Source organism: Ruditapes philippinarum, unplaced genomic scaffold (assembly GCF_026571515.1).
Source record: "Ruditapes philippinarum isolate M1 unplaced genomic scaffold, ASM2657151v2 ctg3340_1_1_1_1, whole genome shotgun sequence".
Taxonomy (NCBI): Eukaryota; Metazoa; Mollusca; class Bivalvia; order Venerida; family Veneridae; genus Ruditapes; species Ruditapes philippinarum.
Window position 1 is genome coordinate 101,097 of NW_026859239.1, and position 26,232 is coordinate 127,328.

The 26,232-nt window shown below is 32.4% G+C and overlaps 2 protein-coding genes across 2 annotated transcripts; both read right to left on the reverse strand.

Moving 5' to 3' along the window:
• Positions 1 to 350: 350 nt before the first annotated feature.
• LOC132755741 (uncharacterized) lies at positions 351 to 2,766 on the reverse strand. The gene has a single exon (XM_060746656.1). The coding sequence runs from the start codon at positions 2,302 to 2,304 to the stop codon at positions 580 to 582; it is 1,725 nt and encodes a 574-aa protein (XP_060602639.1). The 5' UTR covers positions 2,305 to 2,766; the 3' UTR covers positions 351 to 579.
• Positions 2,767 to 21,161: 18,395 nt separating this feature from the next.
• On the reverse strand, positions 21,162 to 24,443 carry LOC132755746 (uncharacterized). Its single transcript, XM_060746662.1, has one exon. The coding sequence runs from the start codon at positions 24,441 to 24,443 to the stop codon at positions 21,162 to 21,164; it is 3,282 nt and encodes a 1,093-aa protein (XP_060602645.1).
• Between the last annotated feature and the right edge of the window lie 1,789 nt (positions 24,444 to 26,232).

Genomic DNA, 26,232 nt, shown 5'->3' on the forward strand with positions numbered 1-26,232 from the left:
CTGAACAAGAACTTCGGCAAACTGGTATTTACAAACTCATATACTTATTACAAAGTCAACGTAATGTGATGTTTAAAACATAAGATAACTATGGTACAGAATATAACTGCATATAAGCCATGCAAAATAAAAAAATAAAGATAGGGTGATCATTCGGAAACATTAATCACAATAAAATTACATGAAAATTGCAGACTCGGTTTGATTGAGTCTGTTCAATGTGACGATTAATTGATTAATTGTAAATTTAATGCACGTGTGCCTAAAATGAAATAAATAATAATATCAATTGAAATAATTAATATTGAATTGTTTACTTTTGATGTTCGCAATGTTAAATCTGTCTGTCAAAGCATACATTGACTACATTTAAACGATTTTGATAAGCACACTTTTTCCAAGAATATTGTTTAATTTGAATATTGTTTTCGTTATAAACAGCTACATTGGTGCTAGAACAAATATAATTCCATGATCCATCCATCATCTGTAACCGATAATTTCTCGTTTCATTCTTTAATAACTTTGTGTATAATTAACAGTGTGTAAATCTTATCTGTGAAACAGTATATTGTGTCACTAACATGATATTTTGAATTTCTGCAATTTTTTGTTTCCAGGATAGCTATTTGTAACAACAAGAAATGATTTATCACGTGAGACACATACTATACAAGGATACTCCATGTCTATCTTGTACGATGATAAAATCTGACATGTTTTGGATATCTGTACAATGGAGTTTGTTTTCATACTACACACCAGGATAGTATCAGAAGGTCCAACTGCTGCACCACGTGGTTCCTGTATCTGATCATCCTTCACTACGACTCTTGTGTCTGTCTTGATATCATATATGCAGACAGTATGCTCGTATCTATCTGTTATCACCACTTTGTCACTGCTCTTTATGTAAGTACAATCGCTAGTGTCTATAGGATATGTCTTGTTTGGAAAGTTAACACTAAAGTCATGTTCCTTTCCTGTCAATGATACAATACGTACAGGTTTTGGTTCATCATAGGTCCCTACTACAAACTGTTTATCATCTTTCAAACATATAGAGTCATATTTCGTTTTTACTATACATTTCCTACTTGAAGTTATTTCATTACATTTACTGACATGTAGAAATTCTATATCGTATCCACGTGTTATCGCTACTTCCTCCTCAGATACTACAACAACAGAAAATGGTTTGTAAGATAGCTGATATGATCCTACTTTCTCAAGCTTCTCATTGTACACTAAACATTTCTTGTTTGTGTTATCAACAGCCACCAGTCTACCATCAGGTAGAAAATCTATGCCTGTATAGAACAGTTCATCGATATCATCTTCCGTCTTCTTCAAATCAATAGAAGAAACTGGTGTTAACTTCATCATCATGTTAACAAAATTAACATCTCCCTGGTGCTGAAAATTCAATTCTAATTGTCCTGGAACATATTCAGTTACTGGTAATGGCGGCATTTTTATTGTTTCGTCGAATTGAAAAGAAATGTTCACCGTCTCTAAATTCTGACATTCCTCTTTGATGTTTCTGCAGAGAGCATTGACGTTACTCTCCATTTTCTGTTCTGCTATATATTTCTGTACTGGAGTTCCATTTTTGAAAATACTTTCAATCGTCTCCAAGCACGATGTTACATCAGCCAAATGTTTCTCGTTTTGTGTTTGTTTCATTGTCAGATTTTGTAATGTTTCTTTCTGCAGAGTTTCAGCTCTTTTGTTAACGGACTCTTCTAGATCGGCAAACATTTCCATTACTTCGTCTCGCATTCGTCTAATCTTATCATGTATTTCTTTTATATCTTGAGCAAGTTGATCTTTTGAAGAGCGAATATGTCTCGCAACACTCTCAGCAGCTTCTTTAGCTTCCTTCAATGTCTCCCCTAATGTAGAAATTGGTGAGGTAATATTCCCAGCGATCTTCTCAATTTCTACAACGCTGTGACATTTTCGATGATTAACAATTGCACACTTACTGCAGCAGAGCTTCTTTTCATCTTCACAGAAAAATTCAAAAGAATGTTGATGTTGATCACATAGATCTAAGGCCTTCATTTTAACCGAAAAACTTGCAACATCAGCTTCATTCACGCTCACCAATTTATGACTTTTTAAGATGGCGAGCACGTTGTGTACATTTGAACAATCATTGCATTGGAATTCATTACAAGTTGAACAAAACTTGTCCGCTACAGTTTGCTTATCCTTACTTAAACATGGTTGACACAAATGTTCCTTCACACGACCAGGAACTTCATCATCTTCTCCTATTTTACTTCCACTGTCCGCCATTTTGTGTAACGATTATATTGTCCCTTATTTAGATATTACATATATACATGCACATATATTTACATCTCCAGGTCAATATTCAGCGACTTCACAAACTAAGATATTTAAATGAAACAAATCCGGGGTTTAAACTGATTTAACTAAATAAAAATGATCATGTTAGCCGTAATATATTGTTCTGATCCAAACGTTATCTGTCGTTATCTGTTTACTTTAAACTTGGGACTCGGATGAAGTCTATATCTAAATTAAAAGTCGAACACGATAACGTTTATGGAGGCTATTCGTTGCCAAAAATCCAGCCTTGTTGATCTGAGTTGAACAGTTTGTTAATGGAAAAAATACAATTGTATTTCTTTGTATGTAAACTCCAATGTTGCATACTTGGATTGAGTTTGCCGATTTAACATTGTAAACATGCATTTCAACAAAATACATTTTGTTAAACGACAAAACATTAACTGATAGATTCAAGATTCAAATAACTTTATTTGTGTTCAAAGGCCTCAGACCCAAAATACATAGCATACATACAACAATAAAGTATTATGGTTGCGTCACCTTAACAATGTTTATTAATGCGAAAAAATACTAGTTGTTTATGTTATCCATTAAAACATATACATAAAACATAAGCTTCCTTAAAGTGATTATATCACATGTACCTATTAATACATAAAAATCATGTAGTTCTTTTCCGCCAAAATACCAATTGAATAAATACTTATCACGGATTTGTTTATATTTTTTACATATAAAGAAAGCATGGAATTCACAATCTATACTATCATTACAAGTTGTACACAGACGTTCTTCCCTTGGGATATTTATGGAGGGTGATTTATGACAAAATTACATCTTGCTTTCTTACGTTACATCGTGCTTTCTAACTTGTACATCGTGCTTTCTAACTTGTACATCGTGCTTTCTAACTTGTACATTATGCATTCTGACATATACATCTTGCATTCTGACTTTTACATGTTGCTTTCTTACATGCACATTATGCTTTCTGCTGTGTGCGACTTGCTTATTTTTATGTTGATTTCGTTATTTAACTATCAATTATTATTCATTTGTTTATCTGGTATATCAATTCAATAAATAAACCTGCAACTGTTTGTATTTGGGTCTATTTACTCAGCTTGAATGACGAATGTCATAAGGTAGAATGCGCATAGCCGAAAGCCGAATGCAGCAAGCATAATACAACGCGACATCTGGTGTAATAATATGTGACACCCAAATTATGCTAACAGGTGGCGCTACAGTTATATTCTCGGTAAAGTCCGTATTGCGGTTCGGATTCAGTTTACCAAGTTACGTCCCTTTGTTTTAAAATTTCCATTTGCACTCATGGAGAAAATATACAAAACGATTTAACCAATTTTTATATTTATTAATGAAACTCTGTAGGTCAAATTATATTTCCAGCTGATAATGACAAGTTGCACATTTCCAAATCAATGGTTTTAGAATATTTTTTTTCATCAACAAAATAATTATAAAATAGAACAGTTGTTCAACATTGTTCAAAGTGCTTGGGCCATAAAAAACTTCTTATTAAGATATTTCATACTCTTGAAAAGTTCTTAAATTTTGACATGGCTTATTTCCAATACCTGTGACCATCCACAACATTTTTAATGTGTTTTTATTAATTAGGACATTTTCTTGCCTATTTTTAAACTAATTTTGTACACACGTTAGATTTTTTAAATTCAACTTGTCCAAAAAATGTATTTTTTCACTAAGTTGAAATTATTCACTAAGATGCTTAATGAATACGGCCCAGGTTTTTGTTCACAGTGTCAGCTTAAAACTAAAGAAACTGCTGCCAAAATCAGCTGATTCTGAGAAAAAAAAATGTCAAAATTGTCTAGTCTGTCAGACTAGACAGTTTTGCCTTTTTTTTCTTTTACTGGATTGTTATCCACCGCTGGTTCGTTTTTAGCAGAGAATGACCTGTGCATGTGTAAAGAGGGTACCGTTTGAGCAGATTTCGCAAAGAGGGTACCGATATAGATATGCACCGTGGTGTAGCTTTAGGACGAATGATTTCATAATATTAATTGATGAGTACATAAAAATAAAATGTACAAAAATGGTCCCAAGAAATGGTTATAAAATGAATATTGCATGTTTGGCTGAAGATGCCTTTTTAGTAGTTTTCTTTAATTATAGCGTTCATGATATTGGAAATGTATAGCAGATCTTACTCATTTAAAACAAAAAAGTTTTATACCTGAAGCCAATAGTATTTGCAATACAAACACCACTGAGAATGTAGAAAAAAATGTTTATTAATTATATCTTCTATGACAAACAATTCATTTGATTTTATAACCATTTCTTGGGACATTTTTTGTACATTTTGTTTTTATGTACTCATCAATTTATATTATGAAATCATTCGTCCTAAAGCTAAACTCTCACAGATTGACAGACTAGACAGTTTTGCCTTTTTTTCTCAGAATCAGCTGATTTTGGCAGCAGTTTATGTGTTAAAAAAGTGAGAGGGTACCTGTGATATAAAAAATTCAAATGAAGAGAGGTAGCCCGTGTCGCTGCAAAAGAAAAAAAGGCAAAACTGTCTAGTCTGACAGACTAGACAGTTTTGACATTTTATTTTATTTTTTTCTCAGAATCAGCTGATTTTGGCAGCAGTTTCTTCTGTTTTAAGCTGACACTGTGAACAAAAACCTGGGCCGTATTCATAAAGCATCTTAGTGAATAATTACAACTTAGTGAAAAAAGACATTTTTTTGGACAAGTTGAATTTAAAAAATCTAACGTGTGTACAAAATTAGTTTGAAAATAGGCAAGAAAATGTCCTAATTAATAAAAACACATTAAAAATGTTGTGGATGGTCACAGGTATTGGAATTAAGCCATGTCAAAATTTAAGAACTTTTCAAGAGTATGAAGTATTTTAATAAGAAGTTTTTTATAGCCCAAGCACTTTGAACAATGTTGAACAACTGTTCGATTTCAAAATTATTTTGTTGATGAAAAAAAAATTCTTAAACCATTGATTTGGAAATGTGCAACTTGTCATTGTCAGCTGGAAATATAATTTGACCTACAGAGTTTCATTAATAAATATAAAAATTGGTTAAATCGTTTTGTATATTTTCTCCATGAGTGCAAATGGAAATTTTAAAACAAAGGGACGTAACTTGGTAAACTAAATCCGAACCGCAATACGGACTTTACCGGGAATATAACTGTAGCGCCACCTGTTAGCATAATTTGGGTGTCACATATTATTACACCAGATGTCGCGTTGTATTATGCTTGCTGCATTCGGCTTTCGGCTATGCGCATTCTACCTTATGACATTCGTCATTCAAGCTGAGTAAATAGACCCAAATACAAACAGTTGCAGGTTAATTTATTGAATTAATATACCAGATCAACAAATGAATAATAATTGATCGTTAAATAACGACATCAACATAAAATTAAGCAAGTCGCACACAGCAGAAAGCATAATGTGCATGTAAGAAAGCAACATGTAAAAGTCAGAATGCAAGATGTATATGTCAGAATGCATAATGTACAAGTTAGAAAGCACGATGTACAAGGTAGAAAGCACGATGTAACGTAAGAAAGCAAGATGTAATTTTGGCATAAATCACCCTCCATAGATATTATTATGTCTGCCTATTTCTATACCTAATTTATGGTTGGACCAACGAAAATTACCAAACGCCTTTTTATGTTTAAATGGTATTTCTATTAATAAGTATCGTTCAACATTTAAAAGTGATTTAAATTTATTATAGTGAAAACATCTACTAGAGTTCGTTATATTTTCATACCATTGTTGAGTACAGCAATTAATAAGTCTTTGTTTGAAATTTAATGAACATATTAGTGTCACCAATTTCTTGAGATATCCAGACAAAACCAAAACCATATCTAAACAGTACATTTTTAACTTTGGTAACCCAACATATTCGACCTACATCGTCTAGTGACTTCAACATTAAATAACACTGTTTAGGATATCTAGATGAAGGCATGATCAGAAGTTTACAAAAATATCGTTTGCAGTTTGTCATGTACGAAATACTTAAGGGCAATCTACCACATTCCCCTAAAACCATAGCTGTATTTGTAGTTTTTTTAACAGATAAATGTTTTCGGCAAAAATCGTTATGCACATACTCAATAGTTTGGCTATATTCAAAACCCCATATTTGTGATCCATAGCATAAAATTGGTTTAATCATATGGTCAAAAATTTTAAACAATTCATTACTTGGAAAATGACCGAAAGGTTTCTGATAATATTTTAACGATAATATTGCCTTTTGGGCTTGAGATGCCATTTTTTCCTTAGCATGAGTCCATGATAATTGAGGAGTGAAAATGAGTCCCATATACTTATACATAGATGTTATATTTAAGCTTTTACCTCGGAAATACCATTTCTCATAATGACGTAAAGGACCACCATTACGGAAAACAATTACTTCTGTTTTATCAAGATTGATTTCCATGCCAGTATTATAACAAGAAAAGCATTGATGCAAAGCATCAAAGGGCGACGCCAAAAGAATTTGATCCAGGTTTGCACCTAAATACTTAACAAATGATGTGTACTTTATAGCAGTACCATTTCATGTGACCTGGAGGCTTGGCCCAGTTTATGTTGAAACTTAAACCAAAAAGAATAGACTCTGCCTTGCCAAGATGCAAAGACAATTTATAGTCAATAAACCAATCTTAAGATTTACTTTACCAGATACAAGGATACCTGAGTCATCATCATATAATGACAGGCACAAGTATCACACCTGGGAAGAAAAAATATGACCAGATTAATAAAAAATCTGTGTTCATCTTAAAAGTGTCAAAAACCAAAAAAAATATGTAAATAATGATCCTTTTAAAAATATACTATTAACTTTAAGTATATTTTTAAAGGGGGTCATCATTTACATTATTTTTTTTGGGTTTGTGACACTTTTAAGATGAACACAGGTTTTTTTTTATCAATCTGGTAATATTTTTTCTTCCCAGGTCTGATACTTGTGCCTGTGCATTAGTCTCAATATTTCGACGGCAAGACAGACCGATTTTATAATCTGATATTTCATAAATGTCTGTCTTTAGGGCGACTGCCGAATATACAAAAAAGCCCTAAAGCGCACAATTTGTTGGGCTACCTATGCATATAATAAAAGCTTATTGCTTAGGGTTGCAGACATGTCATTGACATATATTAGACATAAAAGAGGACCTAAAATGAACATCAGGGGGACACCATAGGTATTCAGAGAGAAGGAGTACCAGCCACATTCACCAGCTGCTATCAGAGATAAGACTTGAACCATTCAAGAATGTCATTACATATGGCAGATGCTTGAAGTTCCATGAAGAAGAAGAAAAAAGAACTTCTTCATGTGCAGTATAGTGTGATCAACTGTACCAAATGCTTTTTGTAGATTTAAAAGTATCACGCGATACTGCCTTTGTCCATTTCAAATTAAATGCAATCTTTTAAATGAATCAAACATGTGTCAGTTGAAAAACCACTTCTAAACCCTGACTGAAACTGCCTGACCATGACTCGAACCCATGACTTTCAGAAGACCAACTGAGCTATCCGGCCGGCTACACATTTTCTCTTTAATAATGAAACAGTTCTAAACCTCAACCTTTTTCCCCACTATATTGATTCATGTACTTGAATTTCTGATGTTTACAGAGCATAGTAAATTAAACTAATGGTTATTTGCAGTAACAGGATGAGAAAAACTTTCAGCTTGACCAGAACTCAAACCTGTGACCCACAGAATAATATACCGCGGCTGTAGCGATTGAGCTATCTGGCCGCTTACACATTTTCTCCCCTAAATAGTGAACAGTTCTAAACCGTGACAGATATTTAGATTTTTAAATTAACAGATAATTAATTCTTAATTAATAAATAAGAAAAAAACACCTTACATACTCATAGTCTTAATTAAAATAACAATTTATATAATTATTATTGTATAATTATTTTTACTAAAAAGGGCTAAGACAGTTATTGGTTGTGCCATTATTTATAACAGGTCAATTTGAAAGTGAATATAACTGTGCTAATTAATACATGTACAATATCTATGATAAGAAATTTTATGAAGGCTGATTTGTATTTTACATCAAGGGCACCGGGCGAAAACATGAAAATGCAACAAACGAACCACTTTGTGGTAGATTGTATTTTCATGTTTTCATCTGGCGCCCGGTTACTTTTTGTACTTTGTTGGTTTTCATGTGGCACAAATCACCCACTATAAAATTTAGTGTACAAATTTATTCAAGGACAAGTAACAATCTACTATCTAATGTAAAGTCTGTTGTCGGGTTGACTCAGGAGACCTGGAGGTTGAGACCGGTGTCCATCCATTACAAATAGATAAGGCAGAAGCTGTCCTTTTCAAACTATGCACATGTTAGAAAAAAATTAGGCCATCCTTAAAAAAATGTTTGTTAGCAGTAACGCGACCGACTCACAAAATTTGCCCCTACTCAATTTTTTTTTTCATGGTCTGGGTAAAAAAAATTTTTTTTGAATCAGAAAATTATGCCTTTTGCTTTGTTTTCGTTCTGTTTAAGGTTAATAGAAGAAATAAAGTGTAGGTCTTTAACTAAATTAGATCAGTTATCAATTTATTAATTGTTACCAGATTATCAAAGCATATATTGTCCAGCATTTTGAAATTCCATGTTTATTTGGGAGGACAGTTCAATAAAAAAAAAAATCGACCTACCTACCCTCCTTGAAAATTCTGGGTCGGGTTACTGCAAACAAACAATTTTTTAAGGATGGCCTTAGAATAACTATTCAGAACATGATTTTTTGAGGCTTTATCAATTATATTGCTTGATCCAAGTTTCAGGACATTTTCAATCAATACATGTATTATCATTTATAACTTTAAATGAAAGTCTCATCCCTTTAATAATAATGACATAACTGCAACTCTTTAAATTCAGAAATATTATAAGTCTCATCATACCAATATACTAAGATATAAATGTATGCACATAACATTAATAATTCCAAGTTTCTATTAAATAAATATGAAATATATTTGGTATATAAAGCCAGTAAAAGTATATATATATCAATATTCACTCATCAGGGCCTCTATGCTTTTGATGACCTTACAACTGGTAAATTTTATAAAACAAAAATTGTAAGTAATACCTAAGATCACAGGGGCTTGAAATTCTATCAATAATCGCTCAAAAGTCCGATCTAAAAAAAATCCATACCTATATATAAAAAGTACTAGGTATAAGAAATGTTGCAGGCTCATTTTAATTATGCCATGCAAATTAATGGTAAAGAATTCATAAAAAAGTAGATGGCCATGTGACAGCAGTAATTGCAGAAAATCGGATAGCTGTCAACATCCGGATACTGGTACACTTTGTAAAAACAACCATTCTGTTCAACAGATAAACGTAATATGGATAAAATCAATAGGATAATCGTTTACAACAGTCCATTACCTATCCTAATACTCATTTACAGGTGAACTTTCTTCTTGTAGGAAAGTTTTGAAAATATATAAATGAATGAGCATCAATGTAGACCACAACGATATTCGAAATCCGGGTTTTAGTATTGTCAATAAAACAAAGGGACAAGCTGTTAATCAGAGCCTGCAATTTCGTGAAAATTATATCACAATGCACATGCTTTTTATATAAAGTTATTAAATACAAATATAACAACATATTTGTTTACTTGATTTTTACGAATCAAAATAAATATAGTTAACACAATATGAAATTAACTGCTAATAATAACAGCTCCTTCCATAGGCAAAAATAAAAAGCATTCCATAAAAGACGACGCCGCTCACCGGCGTCGCCAACAAAAAGTGTCAATTACATTTAATTGTTGTTGTAATTTAGATACAGTCTCTGCACAGTTTGCTACATCATCGGCAAACATTAGACATAATATATCAGGTATATCATTAGTAATAAATATTCCTGTGCCACAATTTTGTCTAAGTAAGATAGACAACTCATTGATAAAAATAATAAAAATAGTCGAACTAGATTTATCTCCCTGTCTTGTTCCTATGTTACACGGGAAAAAATTAGTTAAACCGTTTTGTGTTTTCACACAAGACTTTAAATCGGAATACATACATTTTAAAACCCGTAAAAATTTACCATGAATGCCTATTTTCTGTAGTGAATCAAATAATTTTGAATGGTCAATTTTATCAAAAGCTTTTCGGAAATCGACATATAAAAAATAAAAACGACCACCTTTTTTAGACAAGTATTTTTGTATCATGGCTTGTAAACAAAAAATATTATCAATAGCTGAGTAATTACACCTGAAACCTGCCTGACATTTGTCTATTTTATTATTTTCTTCAGCCCAATTATATAACCTTTTATTAACAACGCCAGAAAATATTTTATACATTGTATTTGTGATAGAAATGCCCCGATAATTGTTCGGTAAGGAAGACGACCCAGATTTGTAAACTGGACATATAATGCTTTGACCCCAAGTAATTGGAAAATTTCCTGTTGTTAAAAGTGTGTTAAACAGCAGTAACAAATGTTCCCCGATGTCCTGGCGTGAATATTTAAAAAATTCAGAAGGAATCCCGTCGAATCCAGAACTTTTATTATTTACAAGTTTAGAAATAACTGATTCAATTTCACATAATGTAAAAGGTAAATGTAGCGAATTCGTACTTTCATCAGAAGATACATGTTCGTTATTTACGTGTGTCGGTACTTTTACCGCGTTTGTGTCATACAGTTATAGTTTATTGAAATAATCATACCATTCTTTAAAAGAAATGCTATTGCTTGTTATATTATTTTGTGGTTTGGCTGATTTCAATTGTTTCCAAAAAGAAATGGCATCAGTGCTGTTCACTAAGTTATATCTATTTTTACTTTGGTATTCGAATTTCTTTTTATCACAGCATATTTTAAATTCATTACGACTAGTTTTATATCATCTCAAATCATTTTGTGTATTTGTGTTACGAAAATGACGTAATAATTGATATTTTCGTTTCTTCAATCTAAAACATTCATCATCCCACCATGCAGGTTGATTAGAACTAAATTTAAACTTAATTCTCATACATTCGCCAGCTTCATGATAAATCTGAGTTAATAAATTTATATACTCATCAATGTTTTCGTTAAGCTTTTGTATTAATGTATCATTTTTCTCATGTAAAAGGTTTCGTAAACTATTCACGAAAATTTAATTATAATTATTTTTCCAGCGGAAGTTTATCATATTAATATTAGTACACGTGTTTGTTTGATAAAGTGTATCTTGCACAGGTATTTCTATCTTAAATTCTAAATTGCAACATATAGGAAAATGGTCTGAATCGTCTTTATCTAAGACTTTAAAATATTTAACATACTGAAAAACATTTGTTGAAACAATCATATAATCTACAACACTAACTCCGTCGTTAGAATAACATGTATATTCCCCTTTAATATCACCATGACACCTGCCATTTAATAAGTGAACATCAAATATGCAACAAAAATTTACTAAATCTTTACCAAAATTATTCCCTCTTATAATATCTTTATTTTGACGTGGAATTTCAAAATAGCTACATTCATAATCGACATTACCAAAAACATAATGAAGATCATCGTTAGGAATGAAATCTAAAAAATCTCGGGTCCTAGCATTGAAATCTCCGCCCAAAATTAGGTCAACCTCTGGATAATCAAACTTAATTTTCTCAATATTATTATACATTTGTAAAACGCCATTTTTCTCAAGCATTCTATCATAGTACACTGAGTTTTCAGGTGATATGTATGTAAAATATATAATGATATCGATACAATGATAAAGTTCTGAGAAGTTAATCAACAAAACAACACAATTCTCAAATTCTGAAAAGATATGATGAACTATGCCCTCTTTATAGATTATATTGCTTATGAAAACACTTACACCACCACTGTTACGCTTGGCATTTGGTAACATGCTTCTTACATAATCAAAATGAGTATGTGAGTATGAAAAATTTTTCATATTCCCCCTTAAATTTACTCCAAGTTTCACATAAGCAAAAAATGTCAAATGAACTGAGAAAACACTTTAAATCAATATTGTCACAGTGTTTATTTAATCCGCCGATATTCCACGTTAGACCACAGCTGTTTCCTCTCGGCCAATCAGAGAGGCTAAAAAGTGTTTGATATATCCCACACATCACAGTAAAGTGTTTGATATAACTATTATGTTTGTATTCAACTGAAAGGAAAAACCCGTTATGTGCACGCTTTATGAGGGGGGAAATTCTATTTATATTGTAAAGTAAATAGTAAAATTCCTTTCTTAAAAAACAAATAGATAGCAAAAGTCCTTTGATCAATTTATTTCGACATTTCATTATTTTACAAGAATAGTTACTGTATTTGTAAATAAGAAAAATAATGAAATGAAATGCGTTTATCAATCTATTTAAATCTATATTTGTATCTAAATTTTACTACCGCTTTTGTGCTAATATTTTCAGGCACTGTGATTTCAATAATCGCATCCTGAATTATGCCCGGCTCACTCTTAATATCAGACACTATAGATGTACATTCATTTACTGGTTTTGGAAGAGGGGATTCCACTGGTGGGCAAGGGGGTGGAGTTTCCGTACGGTGACTGGGCTGCGGGAAATGCTATGCTTTAAGAGGGACGTTTGTAATAATTTTTAAGTTCATGAATGAGGTAAAAAGTCAATGCAGGATGTCTATAAAGCATGCAATAAATAAACGAATCTATAAGTCAAGTAAAATATTTTCAACTTCAGCCGAACAATACCAATAAATATCCTGAGCCCTAGGGTTCTTTAAAGGGATACTCAGGCAAAGAGCTAGGTTCACTAACCATGGATTTTTGCCCAAGATTTTGGCAAAAAATAATTTGATGAAAAGTTCTAGTTTTTAGGTTTTATTTATAAGTTCAATCCTTAAACTGTTCAAAAAATATGAATTTATAGACATATGTTTACATTTAGTATGATTTATGTTCTATGGAAATACCCCTATTTCCAGCAAAATTAGGAAAATTCACGTATTTTTGGTGTTTTAAACGAAAATTAAAGTATCAGCACAGTCCAGCCCCAACAAAATCATTACACCTTTGTGTTGTAATGTATCAAAGGCTTCAACTATATCAATATAAAGTTGGGGCTTGCCTGTACTCTATTCCAAAATAAGATTTTTATCTAATATCTAAACGTCCTTTTCTGGCATTAATTTCAGTAAATGCAAATCATGGAGCATGTATATTGAACTCAACATTATTAATTTTTATTCTAAGTTGTTGAAATATGATTCATAACATATATTTTAATAAATGTTTGCAGGAAAATCATTTCTAGTAAATTAAAAGCACTTTCACTAAAATAAGTACGATTATGTTTTGGTACGAGTTCGACGGTTTCCACTGTAACGGTTGTAAACAAAACTCTGGCAGGTTAAAAGAATTATATGTAAACGCTTATAAATAAATGCTGAAATTCTACTTATGCCTTAAATATTTCATTCTTAGAATTAGCAAGGTGTTGTTATGTAATTTTATTGATTCATTGAAAGAAGTTATGCTGTTCAAGCTATTTTATTGCTGAATACTTGATCTGGGTCCGGTTCTTTCGCCCTCACAAAAAAACAACAACAACAACAACAAACAACTGTGGTCGTTTAAACACAGTGATTAAGAGGTTTTTATGTCTTTTTAAAAGGTAGATAAGAAGAATTCAATTTACTTTGTGAAAATAAAATTATTGCAAGTCTCAAAACAATTTAAAGATACAGTACTGTATGTAGAGTATTTAAACTTTATAATTCCACATCGTCTGCATTGATGTATATGTAAAACTACCATCTAAATGATGTCATAACATCTCGTAATGTGGCACTAGCTCAGTGGTAGCATGGGAGCCTCTCACCCAGGAGAAATGAGTTCAAAACCTTGATCATGAACTCTTATTTTTTTTTTCGTTTTAATAATTAATAAAATAGATAGTGCTTTTTCAGTAAATAATATGTTATTTCATTAATGCATTTATTCCTTCAGATTTTTAGCATTTTAAGTCAGTGCTATTTCATAGTTATTAAGGTATTAAATATTTGTAAGACATTCAATTGCTTAAAAATTCAACAAGAAGTTTTAAATCTAAATAATTTAGTATTATTCTCATTAAAAAATATTCACAAGAAATTGCCAAAGTAGGAACTATGTTAGGAGTCAACGGACGAAATGTGTTCAGTACACTTTCCCAGGATGAGAAAAAAGCATGGTATTAAGCTCTAGCTGTTTCCAAGAATAAATAGACAGAAAGTCTTGACTTGTCATTTTTCACAATTCAAAAGGATCCTTTTATTTTGTGCACGAAATTGCAGAGCATACATGTAAGCAGCCATAACTACACGAATTGGATTATCTACACGAATGACAGCATTTATGTGTATTACTGCCTTTCTTATGGCTGGTGCACATGTAGTTTGAATGTGTTCCTATGTCTCCACCGTTACATGGTACCTCGCATATGGACACCATGAGGAGTTGTGAGACTCAGTCAGGAGTGAGAAAATGGGCTGATAATCTTGCTGATCATGTAGCTGTATTTTGAAATTGATAGCCATTCAATACAGTGTGAAAGAGAATCGTTAAAAGTAACAGTAATAGAGACAATGCTAAATTAAATTTTTGATTGTAGGCTTCCTTATGTTAAGTGTTTAATTTACACTCATTATGTAGATGTAAGGGCATATTGGAATGATATAAACCAAATCTTACTTAGAGTTGTTTTATGTCACATAAATTATGAATACATGTAAATAAATGTTTTATGCCCTCGAAGGATGGCATATTAAAATCGAACCGTCCGTCTGTCAGTCTGTCATTCCGTCAGTCATTCAGGCTTTATACATATAGACATTGGTGGTCATGTCCGCTCTGATTCAGTATGCATGAAAGGATTTTAATTTTTCTTTCATATATGAAATAACCATAGATGTATGGTGTGTCGCGAACAAGACTGGTTTCTATGACTTAGGTCAAGGTCACTGTGGGGGTTCAAACTTTGTCAATTTTGATATTAATATACATATAGGCAGAGATGGTCGTGTCTGCTCTGAAACTAATATGCATGAAAGGATTATATTTTTTATTTCACATATGAAATTATCATAAATGTATGATGTGTTGCCCTTAAGACCCGTGTTCCTACGCCTTAGTTTAAGGTCACTGCTGGGGTTTAAACTTTTTCAATATTTATGTTATATACATATAAATGGTGGTTGTTGTGTCCGCTCTGTAACTTCCATATACATGAAAGTTTCAATTTTTATTTAAAAATATAAAGTCACCATAGATGGACAATGTGTTGTGAACAAGGCCTTGGTTTCTTTGTATAACTTATAGTTCACTGCTGAGGTTCAAACTTTGTCAATTTTTACCAACACACTTAACATGTAATAGTTGGTTTAGAACTAGAATCCTTCGGGGGCATTTGTCACGTTCTGTGACAGCTCTTGTTTTTTCTGAGTTCTCATATCGTCATGGATCATTACATTACAATTGTAATAAAAGTCTGATTTCCATAATTATAAATAACACAAATCATTTCTGGATTTGGCTGTATCATAATTCATAAAAGAAAATAGTATCGAATTTGCAGTTCAGTATCAAATATTACGTATACTCCAAAAGAGCATACAGTCAAACATTATTTTTACTTGACAAAAAAATTCTAACGTACTTTATATCTATAAATTTACTTAATTAATTTAGTCAGACTTTTACACTATACATTGGAATAAGTCAACAACTCCTAGTATTTACATACTATTTGCTTACATGTATATAGTTACTCAGTGTAAGTTTAGTTAGGTTAGACAGAAATACCTATCTGTTTTGTGTTATTATAATATAATAATAATAATAATAATTATTATTATTATATTATTATTATTATTATTATTATGTTCAACGTCCTTGTCTAAAGACTGACTAAAAAGGCCGTTAAAATTGCGATTGATCCTATACACCCTTATTTTGAGCGTAATATAAGAAGTAGATGAATATAACAAGCAAATTAGACATTTATTATTAAAAAATGAACAAACTTTCAGTATTTATAAAAGTAAAAATAAATACATTTAGTTAGGCGAAAAATAATATGCATGCACATTTTTATTTCTAAATATCCGAATTTGGAATATCCGAAATGAGCTCCATTTATCTTTTATATTAGTTTTGTGACACAATAGTCTAATTTTAACTGAACTATAATTTTGTTTACAATATATAAGAAATATATTGCTATCTTTATGAGTTTAATTCAGTCAAACACACACACTTATTAGTCTTGTATGAAAATTGTCGTCAAATTTGTGATTTAATTGAATCAAGCAGGTGCTCTAATTATGACGTCATTATGTCGTCATAGTAACCAGAAATGCCTAATAAATGTCTATTTTGAAAATGTAACACATTGTACTATACACCTTTAGGTTTTTATCAATATCTAAGATGGGGCCATTTTTGGTGCTTAGTGAACCTTGCTCTTTATGGCAAAAATATCAAATTTATCTTTTGTTCTCGAATCACGCTAAAATGACATTTTTAAATGTCCCAGCAAGATTTTCTGTAAATAATCTATATATTTTAGGTTTGAAGCGTAAAACTATTTATATATGTTGAAAGAAATTTAGACGCCGACAGATTCACCGAGTAGTTTTTAAACTAGTAATGTGACTTGAACAAACCATGGAAGTTACAATAACATATATTGTAGATGTAGTATTATTGAAACAAACCTAAATCATTCATTTGACATGTAACGTTTCAAGATATCACTGTGACAATTATTGTAAAATCTTAACACTCTAACCTGACCCGCGTGGGTCAGATTAGGAAACCACCATTTTATTCTTTACAAGGAGAAAAGTTTTGTTCCTGTGACTGCCTAGTGTATTCATTTTGAGGACATTTACAGATAAATGAAAAAAGATCAAAACGAAGAAATGAAAATTATGCCTGTGTATCCCTTTAAGCATTAAGGAAAATATTTAATGAAAGTTACCTGCCAGTGTCTCCAACGAGCCCACTCTTGTTAACAGGCCATCACCCATGATTTCTGTCTAAGAGCATTTTTCGGTAAGCAGTCTTGCTTCTTGACTTCTTATTCAAGCACTGTGTACGGTGTTATGTCATTAAATCATTTAAATGAGGAATCAACAGGACGTCGCCCTTTTTCCAGAGTGTCGTAACTCCAATTTTGAAAAAAATGAGTGTTTGGTATCAAAATGTTCGTAATTTTTTTCTCTATCTAATGGTAAGATCAACATCACTCTGGTTCTTGCCTGTAACAATATATTGAATGGGTCAGAGTGCTGTAAGTCCAAAAATTGTGATAAAAATACAGTCCATAATATCGTAACTTCTGAACCAATAGTTTGTTAAGATTCTAGTCACGTGATGCTGTTTTGACAAAATGGCAGATTTTTCAAGGTATCAGGAATGACATTTTACGTTTTATATTTCTTGATAACATGTAAGTGTTTAGCTTTAGATGTTATCTAATTATCTATGGATTAATTTTTTATTGAACTGTTTCAAACCTTAAAAAGAAATAATAACTACTCTTAACCCTTGAGCTTAATTCAAAGCACCATGCTGTGTTATGAAATTCGGATAGCATGGAAATCGGATAAATTGATACAAACTTTCAATATTCACAAGTATCAACTGTTAATAACTTGATATGTGATTGATTATATGATTGATTGATCAATGTTACCATTAAATACGGACAATCAGGTTTTGCATAAGATTGTTTATACTTTTAACTTACAAACAAAACTCATCAAATAGAAATATACTACTGCCATTGTTACATTTTGTACAATGTTTTTGTTTTACTATATAAGACAAATTTCTGTACTGGTGATAAGTGATTCGAATGAAATTTACACATATACTTTACCACTCATAACTGATGTTGATTTATGTTAATCATGTTTATTTCATATTTCATAATAATTATTTCATAATTTTCATAATTTCAAAATTCTGCACTTTCATATAACGATCACAAAAATATCAAAAGTTTTGCTGTCTAAGGCATTATGCAATCCAGAGTGGTTAACAATACCCACTGTCATATAGAAAGAAAGACAAAACACTTTTAAAATGGCAGAAGTGTTCAGTCATACATCACTCGTTTGTGTTCTTAAAACAGTACGTCCAAACGTCAAAGCCTATATGGTGGGTTAAAGTTGATAATATCCCTATAACAAAAGTTTAAAAGCTGAGACCGAGTTGTCTCAGATGCACCATTTAGCGTTGAATAAGAGACGTCATTTGCACAACAAATACTTATTAAACAGAAAGCCACCCTGTTGACCTACTCAGCTATTTTGCATAAATCAACAGGGTGTCAGTCTATACCTTTTTGTCAACATAATCTTATGCTAAAATTTCTTAAATAATTAGAACATGAAAAGCAAAATTAATCTAAGTTTCTAAGTTAAAAATAATTCTGGTACATCTACTTCCAACTCATAATGTAATACTACTTGTACTTAATTATCAAGTGATTTGAACCTTTGAACTGAAAATTATCCATTACCAAAACTATTTTTAAAAAGAAAGAAAAAATATGCTTAGTTAGAAATTGTCATTCGATTGAAACGTAGAAAAATGATTTTGTGAAAAATGTTACAAAGTCTTAAGACCATATAAAACATTTAAGAAACTTTAAATTGTCATATTTTTTTCATCAAACGGTTGTTGAAGTAAAATAGAATTAATATTTGACGGAAACTCTTAGATATTGAGCATTGCTTTTATACGAATGAGTTATTGATGTAAACAGTTCAGTTAAAAACATTAAAAGCAAACGTATACTTAATTTTTATTTTATGTAAAGATGTTGTATGCCACTTGATATATAAATATACTAGTATGAAGTAATTGAAGTACAGTAGTTCATTGAAACACCATATCCAGATCTGTAGCATCTTTGAAAATTTGTGAGCTTTGAGTTGTGTTTCATATTTTTCTTTTTTCTTTTAAACAAAACATTAAGTAATGCTGTTCTTAGAAAAGTAAAATACATAGGTTTATTCTTTTTCATGTTACAGAGAAAGGAAGTCATTGTTAATGTTGTTTTTCAAAGTTGAAGCAGTTACATCTTTCAAACATTTTTGTGTGTTTTATAAGTCAAATTGTGTTCAACATGCTGTTTGTATGCAAGTAATAGGTATTCAAAATTGAATTTGGAATGAATTAATGGTATAATAAACGAAACCAAAAGTAAATCTGAATTCCAAATATTTTATAGTGCACAGTGTTAATGTGAAAATAGCATATCATGTGATAAATATTTGCTATTTAATGTGGTAAATATCAATACAATGACGATGTTTTAAATTTTGATTTCGTTCTATTTAACTCAATGTGATACATTTACAAAATCAGTAATATTTATTTTTTTTTGTTCATTTGCAAGGCTCGCTATTTCATGTAAATGGTCATAAGATAATGAAGCCCGAGTTCAATTACAACCTTAAAATGCACAAAAATATTCACACTTCACCGCATTGCCTGCATTTCTATTATTGACTTTTAAGACTAAATTTACTGTTTTGATCCTGATCACATTACATGCTCCGTGGTGCCTAAATAAATGTGGATCCAGACTATTCGTTAAAGCATTCAATTTTAGTTACGTCTAAATTTAATATAATTTTAGTATAAAACAGTAAAATAGTCATTATTTCACACTGTTTTAACTCCTAAATGTAATGATATTTTAGGGTCACATTGCTGTAACTTATTACAGAATTCTGGTTCTTGTATTTTTGTCAATAAAATATATTTTTCAGTGATTTTTCATTTCTTTTATTTTGATTTTTTAAAAAACTGTCTTCAAGAACTTCTTCGTAATTAAAAGTGTAAAAGTTAAAATCATTCTGCACACTATGATGTATTTTATATTAAAATTGGTTAAGTAAGTGTGAAGATATAGCCTGTTAAAACTTTGAAGTCGATTTTCTCAAAATGGTAAAATACGACTTACATCATTATGGAATTAGGGCGACGAGGAATAACAACAAAAACTCAAGGTGCGAAATCGTAATGTTATCACATTCAGAAATGTTAAATTCTTCCTGACTGCACCTTTTGTGATAGAAATTTAAAATGGAATGCGAAATATATTGTAAAGGATTTCGGATAACAACTAGACTTTTCGAGTATGCGCTTCTATATATCTTTTATTTTCACACATCAGCATAAAACAAAGCGATTCTCGACTATAATGTCTTTCACATCGAAACCTTTAAAATACAGTTTCAGCTTTAACGTCTAACGCCGCTACATATAACGGAAGTTACCTTTTAAATTCATAACAAACAATTACGTCAAAATGACGCGCTAAACTATTCAGCGCGTAACGTTAAATAAATTGGCGCCAAACAACGTTTAACGTAAGAAATATATTTTAATTAGAATCGGAAATAAACGATTCTTACAGTGCCCTCCATGAAATATCTTAATTTCATCAAATCATTTAATATCAATAAACAATATATTATCGATACAAAAATGTAAATTGCAACGAACTTCATGTTCATAAGAATGATTATATTTGCAATAAATCTTGCATTATATTAAAGTACTTGCTAATGTTAAAACAATCTATTTAATACACAGTATGTATCCTTTTAAACATTAACATAATCTTGTGAAATATTTTCAGCGTAATACAATAATTAGTCTGAACATTCTAAAAGGCACAACTTTGTGATTGGCCTTATCATAGCTGAGTCCCTAGTTTGAACTTTACATTTACGAATATGCCCATCCCTAGTCCCTTAATGACTTCGGTTACTCTGCCTAGTGGCCACTGTCCTCTAGGAACACTATTGTCTACCACAAGCCCAATGCCATCTACATGTACATCTCTAGGGTTGAGGCTAACGACCGTCGGCGCACGTTCAGATTCCGGAATCGTATTAAGTACCCTCCGACTGTTGCTTATCCACTTTGTGACTCTGAAGCCACCTAAGCTCATCAGGGACTGTAAATCTGCTGCAAGTTTAACAGCTTTATCTTCAGATTCTACAGACTTCAGGCAGTCGTCTACGTAAAAGTTTCTCTTTACAGTTGATAATACTGCAGGTTCAAATCTCTCTGCATTGTCAATGGCAGTTCTTCTCAGCGCATACGCAGCGCAGCTCGGAGAGGAAGTTGCTCCAAATAAGTGGACTTTCATACAATAAGTCATGGGTGTTATAGATAAATCTCCACCAGGCCACCATAGAAAACGTAGGGCATCACAGTCCTTCTCACATACACATACCTGGTGAAACATTGCCTCTATGTCAGCGGAAAGAGCTACCTTTTCTTGTCGAAATCTGGTTAATACGCCTACAAGACTGTTCATCATATCAGGACCTTGTAAAAGTTGACTATTTAATGAAATACCTTTATATTTTGCCGCACAATCAAATACAACACGCACTTTTCCGGGCTTATTCACATTTGCTACAGGATGGTGGGGTAAATACCATATCTGTTCAGAGTTCGTATCTTTATTTGTCACTTCTTTTGCGAATCCTTTATCAATATAGTCTGTCATTGTTTTGGTATACATCTCGTGTAACACGTTGTCACGAGAAAGTTTTCTTTTCAGGTGATTCAATCGCGCATGCGCAAGCACTAAATTATTCGGCAATTTTGTGTCATCCTGTCGCCATGGTAATCCCATTTCATAGTGTCCATTAACACGAGAAAGTGTAGATTCCATAATTCCAAGTGCTCTCTTATCTTCAACTGACATGGAATTTTTCTCATTATAGGATGCGTCATTGAAGTCTGACGTCCACATACGTTCAAGTTGTTGTTGTAGTATGGCGTCACTTGACTGACCGAAATTAATGTTAATTGGGGTTCTTTTGTTGTCTGATTTATTATGTTTTGAATTATTGTATGGTATTGGTCCACGAACTGCCCAACCAAGTTGCGTTCTCACAGCATATGGCTCATTACTACTTCCTGTTCGTATCTCTAGGGGAATATGTGCTACCGGTGTATCCGTGCCAATTAGTAACATGACTTCATTAACGTTCACGTTCGGAATATTCAAGTCACTTAAATATGGTATATTTCTAATATCATCGGCAGTAGCTGCAGATCGCGTAGAAATAGGCAATTGTTTTACTGTCCAAACATTGTGAAGCTTCACTTCACTTTCACCGGAAATAGGACTCACAGTTAGGTCAACTTCTTTTCCGTGTATTGCATTCCTTGTTGAATTAACAGTTGAAATCTGGAAAGTAACTGGCCTACTTGATATATTCAGCTTCCTTATAAGCTTTTCGTCACACAGGGTTTTGTCTGCGCCATCGTCAAGCAGGGCATATGTTTGACAGAAGTAACCGTCCCTACCCTTAACAGTTACAGGTATAATCCCCAAACATGTTTTAGAAAATGAGCCATTTGTGGCCGTACAATTTATTGAAGGTTGCGTTACAGATTTATCAGAACCTACCGGGAACCAGCTATGTAATAATGTGTGATGTTTGCTGCTACAATCAGGTATAGTACATGATTTTTCTTTCCTACATTCATTAGACATGTGATTGCGTTTAAGACAATTGAAACACAATCTGTTCTTAACAACATATTTCTTTCTATCTGTTAAAGTCATTTTCTTAAATCTATGACATGATGCTAAGTCTAAGCATGAACCAGAGCAGCAATAACATTTTCTTTCGTTCTTGTGTTTATCACTTTCAGTATATGACGACAAGGTAGTTATTTTGCCTTTAACAGAAGTACTAGGCAGACTATGGGGCTGTTTTCTTACTTGGGATGGTACATTTTCTTTAACAATATCAATACCATATACCGAACAAGCAACACGTGATCTTTCTTCAACAAATTTCAACAAATCAAAGAATCTCGGCTCTTTGCCGCACTCATAGATTGTATGTGCAATATCTGCCCACTTGGTTCGCATATGCATAGGCAAACGTCTAACAATTCGTCTTAAGTTTTCTGAATTATTTACATCAGAAACAAAACCTAATTGGGATAGTGTCATATGACATCTTTGCATATCTAATGCTAACTTAGATATTTCGTCAATATCAGACGCTTTAATTTGAGGGCCATACAACAGTTTATCAATGTAATTTCTGGCAATTACATGTGGCCTACCATAACGTGACTGTAAAATAGCTTTAGCTTGTCTGTACCCTTCATTTGAATCTAACAATACGCAATCTTCAATACATGATTTCGCCTCACCATTACAATATTGAATAAGGTAGCTTAATCTAAGTCTATCATCACTTACTTTTGCCTCTACGTTTGTCTCAAAATTCTTGATAAACTTGCAATAATCTATCGCAGAACCATTAAATGTTAATAATTCGGGCTTTGGTAAGTTAAACCCTTCTTGTAATATTGTTGCTAGTTTCTCAAATGCTGAATTACTGCTATCACTCGAACCGGAAGTTAAGGTATTGTCTGTCTTACCATTAAATCTTGACTGTTCTGTAACCTTAGATACGGACTCACCATCGAATCTGTTCTGTAAAAACACATGAGATCCTGCACTATCTGAAGTATCACGTGGTACATTTGTGTGACCGGAAGTAGAAGCATCTATGACACGTTCATTTTCCTGATGCGTCTGTTCCGTAATTCGTGCACTTACTGGAATTTCTTCGTTACTCTCAGTAAAAACTGACTCCTCAATTCTAGCAATTTCTATCTCGCTCTCCTGTTCTAATAGTTCTCGTTCATTCTCTATTTCCTTTTGCTGCCGTTCAAGTCTCTGTTTTTCTCTCAACATTTTTAATCGGTGTTCTGCAACAAGCCGCTTTGCTTTTGCGTTTTGCATAGCTGCACGTGATGACTGTACCGAACTAGCTCTCGTGCGCACAGACACGTTATCATCGTCTGCTGCCGAATCTAAACATTTAATCCACTCCGTATATTGTTCCTTACATTCAACAAAATTGTTTTGCTGGCTTATATAACTATTTTCTAAAGTCTCAAACGTTTCCGTATCTTTGCACAAATCCATACATTGTAAATGTACTGTTTTGAAATGTTCGTTATATGTAGCGGCGTTAAACGTTAAAGCTGAAACTGTATTGTAAAGGATTTCGGATAACAACTAGACTTTTCGAGTATGCGCTTCTATATATCTTTTATTTTCACACATCAGCATAAAACAAAGCGATTCTCGACTATAATGTCTTTCACATCGAAACCTTTAAAATACAGTTTCAGCTTTAACGTTTAACGCCGCTACATATAACGGAAGTTACCTTTTAAATTCATAACCAACAATTACGTCAAAATGACGCGCTTAACTATTCAGCGCGTAACGTTAAATAAATTGGCGCCAAACAACGTTTAACGTAAGAAATATATTTTAATTAGAATCGGTAATAAACGATTCTTACATATATCATTCATAAGAGTGTGTATTCAGTAACTTATAAAAGAACATGAATAATGCTATTTTCTCGTGCATTTTTTTTTTTGCCTACAATAAGGCCAAATAGATTGAATAAGAAATATTTGGATATCCCTATGTAGTTGTCGGAGAAAAAATACGTTTACGCATGTTTAATCTTCAAAATAAACAGAGAAAACTACATGTGGTCTAAGTCAGATAGATCGCTCGTACCAGTTGGATGTGAGATTTATCAACTCGCTTCGCTCGTTGATAAATCTCACATCCAACTGGTACTCATGATCTATCCTATACATAGTATTTTTATGTTTACAGTTCCAGGTGAGTGATTATTTGGTATGCCTTGGCCGCCCTGCTATTCTATCGTCGAATCAGAAAGATACTCATCCTGTGACGTTTGTCGTGTAGATGTTATTGGCTGTCTCAAGTCAGCTGATATGTCACGTGGTTGTGTTTCACTTCTTCCCGCTTGATTTGTAACCAATCGGCTTACGTCCCCGGTGTTTACTTGCTCATGTTGTGATTGAACACGTGTTTGTGTACCACGTTGTCTGTTGCCAACAAAAACAATACATTCATTGTGATCATCGTATCTATAAATGGAGTCGTTAACAAAAAGTTTATCGTATCGCCGTTTTTTTTCAACGACAAAAACTTTCGATAAATTCAATGGACCAGACGGCTATGAACGAAGCTATCCGATTATGTGGTTCCCAAACTTAAAAGCGCTGCGCATTTTGCACACGGCAAAGCTGGGGCCACATAATCGGATAGCTTCGTTCATAGCCGTCTGGTCCATTGAATTTATCGAAAGTTTTTGTCGTTGAAAAAAAACGGCGAGAATATTGATGTTTAATTCGGCTGTTGCGTTGTTTATATTACCGTTGAAGTTTAAAATTGACCATCATCGTGAAGAATTATATCTTCTGTGTCGATGGACCAAAGGATTATGTGAAAATTTTGGAAATGGATTAAAATACATGGTGTTTATGACGGTAGGGGTGCGGATTTTTCCGGCGAACATTTTTATCTTGTGTATTATTATAGATGTTGAAATATGATTTTTTTTTCAAAACGGCTTATATTAAGTTTTTTTTGATATATATGATCAGTACATGTCCTGGGATTGACAAATATGCATTTTATTTGGATTTTAAAGGCGTTTTGAGCTCCAAACCCCAAGTGTCTGTGATCATACCTTTTAGGTGTTTAGTTACTAAACATAATTCACTTGCATGATTGCCTACAATCAACATCAGCGGACTTTAAAGGAATATAGGCAAATAAGTTTTAAAACGTTGTAGACACCACATTTCCTGAAAAAAGAAACTTAAAAAAAACCCCAAAAAACACCAGGTTACATAATGTCTGGGGTTAAATATTTTTCAAG